This window comes from Lemur catta, chromosome 2 (assembly GCF_020740605.2).
Source record: "Lemur catta isolate mLemCat1 chromosome 2, mLemCat1.pri, whole genome shotgun sequence".
Lineage (NCBI taxonomy): Eukaryota > Metazoa > Chordata > Mammalia > Primates > Lemuridae > Lemur > Lemur catta.
This window is the reverse complement of record NC_059129.1, coordinates 47,976,290-47,990,520: the sequence shown is the minus strand read 5'-3', so window position 1 is coordinate 47,990,520 and position 14,231 is coordinate 47,976,290. Positions and strand designations below refer to the sequence as shown.

The 14,231-nt window shown below is 39.6% G+C and overlaps 1 protein-coding gene across 1 annotated transcript in view; it reads right to left on the bottom strand.

The window, feature by feature from the left end:
- The window catches only part of DNAH8 (dynein axonemal heavy chain 8), a 286,065-nt gene that overhangs the window by 259,096 nt on the left and 12,738 nt on the right, over positions 1–14,231 (bottom strand). The window contains 1 exon segment of the mRNA XM_045542103.1: positions 3,585–3,698. Within this exon segment, the coding sequence (XP_045398059.1) occupies positions 3,585–3,698 (114 nt within the window).

Below are 14,231 nucleotides of genomic sequence, written 5' to 3'. Positions count from 1 at the left end.
TTTAACGAGAATAAAGAAAATGAGGGAAAAAAGATTTTTGAAACTACAGATATAGCGGGTATATGAGTGGGAAGTAATTACATGACTCAATACCGTTAGTACTTCTGTCATTTCAAAAGGTAATGCTTGAAACCTTCCCACCTCAGAGAATAGAAAAAGCTCAACAACAACATAATAATAATAATAAAGTACATCCATGGCTACAGTAACTGAACAAAGTTTTTTAAAATTACTACGATAAAAAAAAAAAACAGAATAAAAGACTTTTAAATTATATGAATTTAAACAAGTCTTTGGAACCAAGAAGTTGAAATCAGTCTACCTTAAAATTTAGTCTTGATAGCAATAAAATGCATTCTTTCTTCCCAATTTACTTTTTATAATGAAAAGCTCTAAATATGTAGAAAAGTACAGAGAATAGTGTAATGACCAACTATACCCATCACTAGATTTGACAAATGTTAACATTGTGCTATATTCACCTCTACTATTATTTTTTACGTCAAGAGCTAGTTGCAGGTAGTCCTAGAGTAGGCTATAGGTATATGTGTATTTCATATTCGCATCTTCAACTCTTGTGAGTAACCCCAAATCCTTGTAATCTGTAATGATTTTAATTTTTCTTGGACATAAGTTTTAATTGCTTATGTTATAAAGTTTGGAAATCAAGTTCTTGAGCTACTGAGTGAGCCAAACAGTGGCCCTATATCTCCAACACTATACAATTTAATTTTCTTTACTCCATGGTCATATACACAGGAACACCTAAAAAATGATAAAATGTTCTCACTTGAAACAAATTTTATAAAGGTTCCCAACAGAAGCCCAGTTGCTGGCGTGAGGGATTAAAGTGAGTAGAGAGTGAAATTTAAGAAAGTTATAATTCTTTGTGAATAACAACACTAATAAGTTTTAAATAAAATCTACCATTGCTTATGGAATCAATTAAAAGACTTTGCTTCTGAAAAGTCTTCCTGTCCTCTCTCATGGTGCTCCCTGGTGGATAATGGACTTCCACGTGGCAGTGAGAACCACATCTGCCCAGGACTCTCAACCCACATTTTCCCTTCTCCTCCCATATTAAGCTTCTTGACTACTGATGCCCTCTTAGGATGGGTATGACCTCCCCTACACCTCCCTCTTCTCCAAATCTAAGTGATATAGGTCATAAACTCTTTCCCCTTCCCTGCCTCTAGGATGAACCCAAAGCTTACTCAAGAAGGTTGGACAACCAAACCATGTGGCTAGCAATGCCACCTCTGTGGAAGATCTGACTACCTCTTCAAAAATTAGAATGGAGAATACTGAACTCAGATATCAGACACTAATATAAATTATTTGGAAAGCATTTTAACTTAGAGAATACCTTGGAGAAGCAATATAGTGAAGTGGAAAAAAGCACAACCCATAATGCTAGAAAGAGCCAGATTCAAATTTGGTCCCCTCACTGATAGTTGCAGAAATGCTCAAACTCAGTTTCCTAACCTTTAAAATGAGGGTTGTTGTGTATACAGAATGAAAATGTATATATAAAGCATGTAGCACAATGCCTAGAACAAAAGATTAGGGGTTCTCAAGCCCATGAACATCTTTAAAAAGACAACTGTTTAGAGCTGGGCACAGTGGCTCACACCTGTAAGCCCAGTGCCTCGGGAGGCTGAGGCAGGAGGATCACTTGAGCTCAGGAGTTCAAAGCTTCAGTGAGCTATGAAGATGCCACTGCACTCCAGCCTGGGTGACACAGTGATACCCTATCTCTAAAGACAAAAAAAAAAAGACAACTGTCTGGGCAGCCCTCCTGCCTAAAAGTGATCCACAAAAGAGGCAACACTCAGGCAAGATGGGGAAATAGTGCCCTAAGTTCTCAACAAACTAGCTTCCATGACTTCCCATTTCTATCTAAGGAAAGGATAGAGGGTTTTCTTTAATTTTCATATTTCACATGAAATATTCTGAAATGCCAGCTAATTTATAAATTCAAAATTAATAGGAACTTTAGAAAAATAGGCCAGGTGCAGTGGCTCATGCCCGTAATCCTAGCACTCTGGGAGGCCGAGGCAGGAGGGTCACTTGACTTCAGGAGTTCGAGACCAGCCTGAGCAAGAGTGAGACCCTGTCTCTACTAAAAATAGAAAAAATCAGCTTGGCACATGCCTGTAGTCCCAGATAGTTGGGAGGATGAGACAGCAGTATTGCTTGAGCTCAGAAGTTTGAGGTTGCAGTGAGCTATAATGATGCCACTGCACTCCAGCTAGGGTGACAGAGTGAGACTCTGTCTCAAAAAAAAAAGAATAGAAAAGAAAAGAGGCCGGGCGTGGTGGCTCACACCTGTAATCCTAGCACTCTGGAAGGCCAAGGCCGGTGGATCATTTGAGCTCAGGAGTTTGAGACCAGCCTGAGCAAGAGCAAGACCCCGTCTCTACGAAAAATAGAAAGAAATTATATGGACAACTAAAAATATGTATAGAAAAAATTAGCCAAGCATGGTGGCACATGCCTATAGTCCCAGCTACTCGGGAGGCTGAGGCAGAAGGATTGCGTGAGCCCAGGAGTTTGAGGCTGCTGTGAGCTAGGCTGACGCCATGGCACTCTAGCCTGGGCAACAGAGTGAGATTCGGTCTCAAAATAAATAAATAAATAAAAATTAAAAAAAGAAAAGAAACTTCAGGAAAAAAAGCAAATGGTAGTGCTAATATGTTCTTTAAAGGAACTCTACAGAGAAAAGTAGGCTAGAAACTAGAAGATGGGTTCTGTCCTGCATCACTGATTTGCTAAGTGATGCTGGCAGTCATTGCACCATGATGAGTTTTGGTTTCCTAATCTGTAAACTAAGAAACATCTACCACGGTAGGCAGCCTCAGAGATGGCCCCTGTGATGCTCACCCTCATGATATTCACACCCCTGTATAATCCTCTAGCCCTGAATGTGGACTCACTGACTTCCTTCTAACCAATACAACACACCAGAAATGATGGGCTGTCACTTCTGAGATTAGGTTACAAAAAGATGGTGGGCTTCCAACTTGGGCACTGTCTCTTGCTCAGTCTTGAATCATTCACCCTGGAAGAAGTGGGCTGGTATGTGGAGAGGTCCACATGGCTAGGGACTGGGTCCTGCCAACTTTCACATGAGTGAGCTTAGAAATAGACCCTCCCTAGTCAGCCTCCACTTTAGATTAGACCACAGCCACAGCCTGTCTGCCACCTCATGAGAAACACTGCCGCAGAAGGACCTAGTTATACCTCGCCTGCATTCCTGAACCACAGAAACTCTGATAAATGAATGCTCACTGTTTTAAGCCACTCAGTTCTGGGGTAATTCGCTATGAGCAATGGAAAAGTAATATATTCATCTTTTTTAATTCACAAATGAAGTCATACTTATGATAGTGCTATGTATTTAAATGTAAGTTAAAATATTAAATATAGTTTATAATTAATAATAAATATATAATAGGAAAATATATCTCTTAAGTAACTTTTCAGCAATGTATGTTTTTCCCAATATATACATATTAAGTTATTTTTAAATGCATTAATTATATAAGTCAATTTTTTAAACTGCACTTTAAAAATATACTTACTAGGTCATAGTTATACAGAGGTTGACATACTTTTTCCAGAGTGTACAGATATCTAACATTATCTTTCGATTCATTTGCTGTATCAGTGATTCTTGCATCCAAATCACGCCAATTCTAAGAAAAATATGTATAAGAATTCTATGAAACACCCAAATACATTCAAGAAATTCAAGCTGTCTTCCCTAATTGTACATATATGAAAATAATATTATATGTTAAATGTTATCAATATATCTTTTTAATAATATTTAAGACTTAGAGTTATTATAAACATCTTAAATAATTTACTAAAACTGAAGACTCATTCTATTTGTAATTAATATCCTTTCCATAGGTTTGAACTGGACATCCTTCTACTAGGAATTACTCTTCCAGGTTAGTTATTTGTGACATTATATTACACTAGGTCTTCAAGAATTGGTCAAGTTATTAAAACAGAACATTATTCCCCAAAAAAACCCTATTAGCAAAGTGAACTCAATCTGAAATCGACACTTTCTTGCAAGTGGTCATCAAATAGTCCCTGCTTAGACAACTCTAATTATGAGAAAGTTCTTTTCCATTTTGAGATGTCTGTCTTCCTGTAATCTCCATTCACTTGATACAGTTTTGCCTAATGGGACCTCAGAGAACACACAGCATCCCTTCAAATATTAGAACATATTTACCACAACATCACTAAGTCTTTTACTCAAAGACAAATACTCTGTGTGCCTTTAGTCATGTAACAAGACATGGTCTTAATAGCTTCAACATCTTGGACTTTGTACTCTGGACACACACCAATTTTTGTCACCATCACTCTAAACACGTGCATCTGAGAAATGAAAGAAAGCTTTCAAAGTGATCTGGCCCATGCTAAGAAGAATCAAAACATCACCTTCTTTTTTCTGCAAACTATACCTCTCATAAAGCAGCCTGAGATCAAAGACTATTTGGCCAGTCATATCATTCTATCAATCGATTCAACCAAAATTGCTGATGGTTTATCCAAACTTTACTTCATCAGGTTCTTTCTTGGTAGCAGGATTTTTAAATCAATTCTTAATAAATGTTATCTTATTATTAACTGACCGCTCTCTCATACTAGAGCTGATAAAATCAAGTGCCTGCCTGAGAACTGGTCAGAAATAAAGAGAACATGGAATGGCAAGTTCTGCCCAACCAAAACAGAAATAACATGCTCTGAATAAAACCATTTTAAAATCTATGAGAGCCAAACAACATGTCTACAAGCCCATCCACCAAAGGAGTTGAGGATATCAGTATGGGACACCCCCCCCCCCCGTTCTAAACCACTTTCAACCTTTTTGGATCTTGAAATTGTCATACAATCTATTTTTTCCCTCCCTCCACAGTGTCGTTGATGGAGTTATTACCCTATTACTATATCATTTGTATCCTTTCTAAAGGATACAAATAAATATTTTTAAAATTAAAAGCCTGAAGGTTACTATGGCAGGTCACTAAAGACCTCTCCTCAAGAGTTTAAAGTGTATAATCCTTTAACTCATAAATTCATAAATTCTCTTCTAGGCATATACATCAGAAAAATTTTTGCACATGTGCACCAGGAGATATTAACAAGAATGTTCACAGAATCATTGCTTACAATAACCTCAAACTAGAAACAATCTAAATGTCCACTTTGGGGATAATGGATAAGTATTAATACTACTCTTGTAACTCTTCTGTACGTCTAAAATGATTTCAAAACCAAACCTTTCTTAAAAACATAAGCTACAGACTAGGAAAAAATTTGCATTATAATTGTCAAGGTCTGTAGAGGGTCTGGGATTTTACTCTGCCTAAGCTAACAAATCATTCTTTCACTGTTTCATGGATGATGGGAGAAGACATGAGATTCCTGGGTCAGAGACAAGGATTTTATTACTCACAGCACAGCAAGTGGCATGAGCATTACATTGTGTTGGTTCAACCATGTCCCCTAGGTCCCCCCAGATTGATTCTCGCATATGCAATAGGTTGTGTTATGGGAGAGAAACATCAGGCTTAGGGGAATTTATCCTTTTTATAGTGAGTGGTAAGCAAATCTGCTCTTCGTCTGTGGGGACACATTAACTCATCCCTCAAGGTAGCTTACTGTAAACAGACCCTGAGAAATGTCCAGGTAAAGAGGAGTCAGGACCTTGCATCCTTTTCATAGCTAGCAAAAAAAAAAAAATGTGCAGAAATGCTCAGAGACATGGTGGATTGCTTCATCCCACGTATATAACAAGTGATAATAGTTATAATACATAAAGAACTCCTAGAAATCGGTATAAAACAAAATCTGAAAATTTGTAAATGGGGGACAGACATAAAAAGACAATTCACAGAAGAAATTCAAATAGCCAATAAACTTGTAAAAGTTGCTTCACTATTAATAAGGAAAGGCAAAATAAAAGAAGCCATTTTCCATATGTCAGGTTGGCTATATTAATTTTTTTTAAGAGATAAGGTCTCACTATGTTGCCCAGGCTGGAGGGCAGTGGCTATTCACAATTCCACTACAGATCAGCACAGGAGTTTTGAACTGCTCTCTTTTCTAACCTGGGCTGGGTCACCCCTCCTTAGGCAAGACTTCTTAGGGAGTCCTACTGGTCTCCCACTCTCAGGAGTTAACCATATTGATATTAGTTTGAACTTAGTGCAAACACCACATTGGCATAGTGCGCTACAGCCAGGAACTCCTGGATTCAAGCAATTGCCCTGCCTCAGCCTCTGAGTAGCTAGAGCTACAGGCTTATTCCACAGCTCCTGGCAAATAAAATAAAATAAAATAAAATAAAATAAAATAAAATAAAACTTAACTGATAATAGGTATTAAAAAAGTTGTGGAGTATCCACCCTATGGAAATATTTGCACATGTGCATATAGAAGCTTCAAACTGCAGCAGTGTTTATGAACACACAGAAGAGGATTCATTTTCCTAAAAGCTAAACATAGATTTACCATTTGACCCAGAAATTCGACTCCTAGGTATATACTCAAAAGAAATGACAACATATATCCCCACAAAAAGTTGTACAATACATGAATGCTCATAGCAGCATTGTGTATATAGCCAAAATGTAGGAACAACCCAAATGTCCATAAACTGATAAACAAAATGTGGTATTATCCATACAACAGCCATGAAAAGGCATGAAATACTGATAAATGCTACAACACAGATAACCTTGAAAATGTCATGCTGAATGAAATAAGCCAGTAATAAAAGGCCACATATTATATGATTCCACTTATACGGAATGTCCAGAATAGGCAAATTTCTGAAGACAGAAAGTAGATTGGTGGCTCCTTAAGGGTAGGGGAGAGGGTAAAGGTGGAGATAGGGAGGTGATAGCTGAAGGGTGTATGAAGTTTCTTTTTGGCACAGCTTAATCTGACAGGCATAATTTTCCAAGGTATACTATATGTGAGGGGGAGTTAAAGAATATCATGGTATGACACTATTTATTTAATTAAAAAATTAGAAACACAAAACAAAACTCTGTGGTTTCATATGTGTTTAGTAAACATATCCAAATACCACAGAAGATGTTTGGAAAAATAAACAAACAAAGTAGAAAACTGTGGTTGTCTCTCTGTGCTTACCATTCAGGAATAAGAAGTGGGGGTGGGTGTGCGAGAGTGTGGGATTAAGAGAGACTTGTTTTACATGTACTGCTTAATCTTTTACCAAAAAAGTATTAGTGAGGCCAGGCACGGTGGTTCACGCCTATAATCCTGGCATTCTGGGAGGCTGAGGCAGGAGGATTGCTTGAGGCCAGGAGTTCGAGACCAGCAAGAGCACGACCCTGTCTCTACAAAAAGTAGAAAACTTAGCCAAGCGTGGTGGTGTGCACCTGTAGTCCCAGTTATTCAGGAGGCTGAGGCAGGAAAATCACTTGAGCCCAAGTGTTGGGGGTTGTAGTGAGCTATGGTGACACCACTGCACTCCAGCCTGGGCAACAGAGTGAGACCCTGTCTCAAAAAAAAAAGGTATTAGTGCATTTTTTTGTACGCAAAAGTATATTAAATATTTAAAGAAAGAATAAATAAAAAGAAAAGGATCTAGAAAGAATCAAGCTAAACTGTAAATAAAAGATGACCTCCAAGAAAGGAAGTAGGATCACGGGGAAGAGATGTATGATAAGGAGAATCAAGATGACGGACGAGAAAGACTGCCAGCCAGAGTGTCTCTGCAAGAAAGATAGATTTTAGAAGAAAGTGAAAAAAATATTCAGGCAGACGAACATAGATCAGACAAGGGTCGGAAGGGAGAGTGCCTGAAACTACAGGAGACTCCACATGAAGAAGCTGCGGAGGAGAACTGGAAGGAGAAAGGCCCCCGAGAGGCTTGGAGACCAGCAACAAGGGTAGGTGGAGCAGCTATATTTCCCCTCCCTTGCGTTTTGGACTGCGGGTGGGCTCCTGAGCGGAGAGACCTGCCCACTCCAGCCCAGAGACGGCCACCACCAGTGAGCCGTGAGCCTCTTGAGGACAGGGCACCAGGCTCCCATCTCCCTTGGGGCACCTCCCGGTCCGCAGACCCGAGTCAATCGGCAGGCGCCATATTGCTTCATTCTCCCCTCCCCCTTTGCCTACCGACCACTGCCGAGAGAGACAATTTAGCCACCACCCGGAGGCATCTGCAGGGAATGGGACCTCTCCTTTTGGGGACCTACAGCAGACTGAGTGGTACTCAGATTGCGAGCTCCCTACCCACCCACCCTCCCAGGTGCTGCTTGCCTGGTGACTCCAGGAGAGCAGGGTAAATCCTGAGGCGGAGAGACACCAATCTGGCCTGGGCATCCTGTGGGTGACTTGAGACCAGCACTTCTCTCCCTGGAAGGGTCAGGGATTGATCTCCAGGGCCCAGGAGACAGGCCTGCAGACCAGATCCCATACACCCAGGCCTCAATCGCATTGCCCTGGGGCATAGAAGGGTTATTTGTGAACGACACTACTGAGTGTGTGTGCCTTCAGGGGCAGATCAGTGTGCCTCAGGAGCAACCCTCCTCTCATAGGAAGGCCATGCGCCCAGCCCAGTCTGCGATCCTGGGCAAGGAACCTCCTAGCCTGCATGACAGTCAGGGTAGATCCACTGGCTTGAGGTCCTGCCTACTGACAGAGGCCCCGGAGAAACTGCAGAATAGGGAAGGGTGGAAAGGAGCAAGGCCTGCTCTAGACTGTAGGTCTCAGACAGCCCCATCCCCCACACGCAGACTTTCCTGCTGAGAGAGGCCATTCTAGCCCCTCCCTGGCAGCTTTGCTCAGAGGCAGAGAACAGACCTTTGACCCCTGCTAACAGCATTTGTGGAGCTTGAGGGCAGGCTCACCCAACCCAGCTCTGCCCAGACCCACTCCCTGACCTGCCCCCACTTAGGTGCAGAATAAGGACACACCTGGAAGTCCCAGGGCCCCACCCACTACGTGAGGCACTGGAGTATCTCTCCAGAGGAACAAGAGCCCGTTACAGGACCTAAAAACAACACTGCAGCCTGCCCCTCCCAACAAGCACCACCTACTGACAAGGAGGTCATTCTGCACACCCTTTTCCTGCATCTACTGACTCATCATATAGGGTGTGGTCAAATGTCACCCACAAACACCACCTAGTGCCTCAGAGACTAAACAGGGTGTGTCATCATCCAAACAAAAATCTAAAGGCAAGAAGCAACAGCTGATCCAGATGGGAAGGAATCAGTGAAAGAACTCCAGAAGTATGAAGAATCAAACGGAAAGCACACCCCCAAAGAGAAAGACCAGCTCTCTAGCAATGGACATTAACCAAACTCAGAACACCAAAATGACAGAAGAAGAATTTCAAACATGGATCATCAGAAAACTGAACGATATGCAAGAAAAAATGTATAACCAACACAAAGAAACCACAAAAAAAATCCAGGACTTGGAAGAAAAATTCACTAAAGAAATTGAAATATTAAAGAAAAATCAAACCAAACTCCTGGAAATGAAGAATTTATTCAGGGAATTACAAAACACAGTGGAAAGCCTCAAGAGCAGGGTAGATCAAACAGAAGAAAGAATCTCAGAGATCAAAGATAACACCTTCCAATTAAATAAGTCAGTCACAGAGATAGAGCAAAGAAATAAGAGAAAAGACCAGAGTCTGCAAGAAATGTGGGATTATGTGAAGAAGCCTAACGTGAGAGTTATGGGCATTCCTGAGGATGAAGAAGAAAATACGCAAGGGTTGGATAAGCTATTTGAAGAGATAATTGAGGAAAATTTCCCAGGCCTTGCTAAAAATCTAGATATACAGGTACAAGAAGCCCAAAGGACCCCTGGGAGATTCATTGCAAATAGGAAGGCACCATGTCATGCAGTCATCAGACTGACCAAAATATCCACTAAAGAGGCGCTTCTTTGAGCGGTAAAGTGAAAGAAACAAGTAACATACAAAGGAAAGCCCATCCGAATAATGCCAGATTTCTCAACTAAAACCTTACAAGCAAGAAGAGACTAGGGCCCCATCCTCACTCTCCTGAAACAGAATAATGCCCAGCCTAGAATCTTGTACCCAGCAAAGCTAAGTTTTGTATACGAAGGAGAAATTAAGACATTCTCAGATAAACAAAGACTGAGGGAATTCACCAAGACAAGACCATCCCTCCAAGAAGTACTCAAAACAGAGTTGCACATGGACCAGCACAAGAAACACTCAAAAATGTAAAACTACTCAAAAGCTAAAGATCAAAGGCCAGATACCACAATGGCCCAAGAAAGAAAATGTAGCAATGAAGTTCTACCCAACAGGATGAACACAAATCTGCCCCACCTATCAGTTTTCTCAATAAATGTGAATGGCTTGAACTCCCCACTCAAGAGACATAGGCTGGCCCAATGGATAAAAAAATACAAGCCAAGTATCTGCTGTCTCCAGGAAACTCATCTAACTTGCAAAGATGCTTCTAGACTGAAAATAAAGGGACGGAAGTTGATATTTCAAGCAAATGGAAGCCAAAAGAAGGCTGGCATGGTGGTTTTAATTTCAGATAACTTAGTTTTTAAATCAACAAAAGTAATGAGAGACAAAGATGGCCACTACATAATGGTGAAGGGTACAGTTCAACAAGACATAACTATACTTAATACGCATGCACCCAACTTAGATGCACCCAGATTCATAAAGCACACCCTACTTGAACTAAACCAAATGATAAACAGCAACACCATAATAGCTGGAGACTTCAACACCCCTCTGACAGCACAGGACAGATCCTCCAAACAGAAAATAAAGAAATAATGGACTTAAACAGAACACTAGAACAAATGGGCCTGACTGACATTTACAGGACATTCTATCCAAACTCCACTGAATATACATTCTTCTCATCAGCTCATGGGACATTCTCTAAGATGGACCATATCCTAGGACACAAAGCATGTCTTAAAAATTTTTAAAAAATAGAAATTATACCATACATCTTCTCAGATCACAGTGGAATAAAAGTAGAAATCAACCCTAACAGAAATTCTCATTTCTACTCAAAGTCATGGAAGCTAAACAACCTACTCCTGAACGATCATTTCATAAATGAGGAAATCAAGATGGAAATCAAAAGATTCTTTGAACTAAATGACAAAGGAGACACAAGTTATCAAAATCTGTGGGACACAGCTAAAGCAGTACTGAGAGGAAAGTTTATTTCCATAAATGCCCATATCAAAAAGACAGAAAATTTATAAATAGACAACCTAATGAATAGACTCAAAGAGATGGAAAAAGAAGAACAGACCGATCCCAAACCCAGCAGAAGGAGTGAAATTAATAAGATCAAATCAGAACTAAATGAAGTGGACATTAGGAAAACTATACAGGAGATTAATAAAACAAAAAGTTGGTTCTTTGAAAAGATAAACAAAATCAACACGCCTTTGGCTAGACTAACTAAGACCAGAAAAGTAAAATTTCTAATAACCTCCATCAGGAACATGAAAGGAGAAATTACAACTGATGCCACAGAGATACAAGATATCATCTATGAATTATACAAAAACCTTTATGCACACAAATTGGAAAATGTGGAGGAAATGGACGAATTTTTAGAAATACACAACCTCCCTAGGCTCAACCAGGAAGAAATAGAATTCCTGAACAGACCAATATCAAGAAGTGAAATCGAAACAGTAATAAAAATCCTTCCCAAAAAGAAAAGTCCCGGACCAGATGGGTTCACACTCGAATTTTACCACACCTACAAAGAAGAACTGGTGCCTATCCTACAAAAGTTATTCCACAACATCGAGAAAGACGGAATCCTTCCCAACACATTTTATGAAGCCAACATAACTCTAATACCAAAACCCAGAAAGGATGCAACAAAAGTAGAAAACTACAGACCAATATCCCTCATGAATATAGAGGCAAAAATTCTCAATCAAATCCTAGCAAATCGAATCCAGGTGCTTATCAAGAAAATAATCCATCACAACCAAGTGGGCTTCATCCAAGAGATACAGGGATGGTTCAACATACGCAAATCTATAAATTTAATACACCACATAACTACAAGCAAAAACAAAGACCATATGATCCTCTCAATAGATGCAGAAAAAGCATTCGACAAAATTCAACACCCTTTTATGATAAGAATGCTTAACAAAATAGTCATAGATGGAGCCTACTTAAAAATGATACAAGCCATATATGACAAACCCACAGCCAACATCATACTGAATGGGGAAAAATTGAAAGCGTTCCCACTTAGAACTGGAACCAGACAAGGTTGCCCACTGTCCCCACTGCTATTCAACATAGTGCTGGAAGTCCTCGTGAGAGCAATCAGGCAAGAGAGCAGAATCAAGGGTGTCCAAATGGGGACAGAAGAGATCAAACTCTCCCTCTTTGCGGATGATATGATATTATATCTAGAAAACCCCAAGGATTCAACCAAGAGACTACTGGAACTGATAAATGAATTCAGTAGAGGCTCAGGATACAAAATGAATACACACAAATCAGAGGCATTCATATATGCCAATAAAAATAGTCAAACTGAGAACCAAATCAAAGACTCAATACCCTTCACAATAGCAACAAAGAAAATAAAGTACTTAAGAATACATTTAACCAAGGAGGTAAAAGACCTCTACAGGGAGAACTATGAAACACTGAAGAAGGAAATCGCAGAGCATGTAAACAGGTGGAAAACCATACCATGCTCATGGATCGGAAGAATCAACATTGTTAAAATGTCTATACTACCCAAAGTGATCTACAGATTCAATGCAATCCCTATTAAATTACCAACATCATTTTTCACAGATATAGAAAACATAATTTTACACTTTATATGCAACCAGAGAAGACCCCGTTTAGCAAAAGCAATTTTAAGCAATAAGAACAAAATGGGAGGTGTTAATTTACCAGACTTCAAACTATACTACAAGGCTGTGGTTATTAAAACAGCTTGATATTGGCACAGGAACAAGGACACAGACCAGTGGAACAGAATCAAGAATCCAGATATAAAACCATCCTCATATAGCCATCTAATCTTTGACAAAGCAGAAAAAAAACATACTCTGGGGAAAATAATCCTCATTCAATAAATGCTGCTGGGAAAACTGGATAGTCACATGTAGAAGACTGAAACAGTACCCACACCTTTCACCTCTCACAAAAATCAAATCATGGTGGGTAACAGACTTAAACCTTAGGATCGAAACTATTAGAATTCTAGAAGAAAATGTGGGAAAGACTTTTATAGACATTGGCCTAAGCAAAGAATTCATGAAGAAGACCCCAAAGGCAATCACAGCAACAAAAATAAATAAATAAATGGGACCTGATTAAATTAAAAAGCTTCTGCACAGCCAAAGAAACTGTCACAAGAGTAAATAGACAACCTACAGAACGGGAAAAAATTTTTGCATGCTACACATCGGATAAAGGACTGATAACTAGAATCTACTTAGAACTCAGGAAAATCAGCAAGAAAAAAATCAAACAACCCTATCAAAAAGTGGGCAAAGGACATGAACAGAAATTTTTCAAAAGAAGACAGAAGAATGGCCAACAAACATATGAAAAAATGCTCAACATCTCTAATCATCAGGGAAATGCAAATCAAAACCACAATGAGATATCACTTAACTCCAGTGAGAATGGCCTTTATCAAAAAGTCCCATTACAACAAAGGTTAGCATGGATACAGAGAGACAGGAACACTCATACACTGCTGGTGGGACTGCAAACTAGTGCAACCTCTGTGGAAAGCAGTATGGAGATACCTTAAACATATACAAGTAGACCTACCATTTGACCCAGAAATCCCATTATTGGGCATCTACCCAAAAGAACAAAAGACATTCTGTAACAAAGATACCTGCACCTGAATGTTTATAGCAGCACAATTCACAATTGCAAAGATGTGGAAACAACCCAAGTGCCCATCAATACAGGAGTGGATTAATAAAATGTGGTATATGTATACAACGGAGTACTACTCAGCTATAAGAAACAATGGTGATATAGCACCTCTTGTATTTTCCTGGAAAGAGTTGGAACCCATTCTACTAAGTGAAGTATCCCAAGAATGGAAAAATAAGCACCACGTGTACTCACCATCAAATTGGTTTCACTGATCATCACCTAAGAGCACATTTAGGAATAACATTGATCAGGTGTT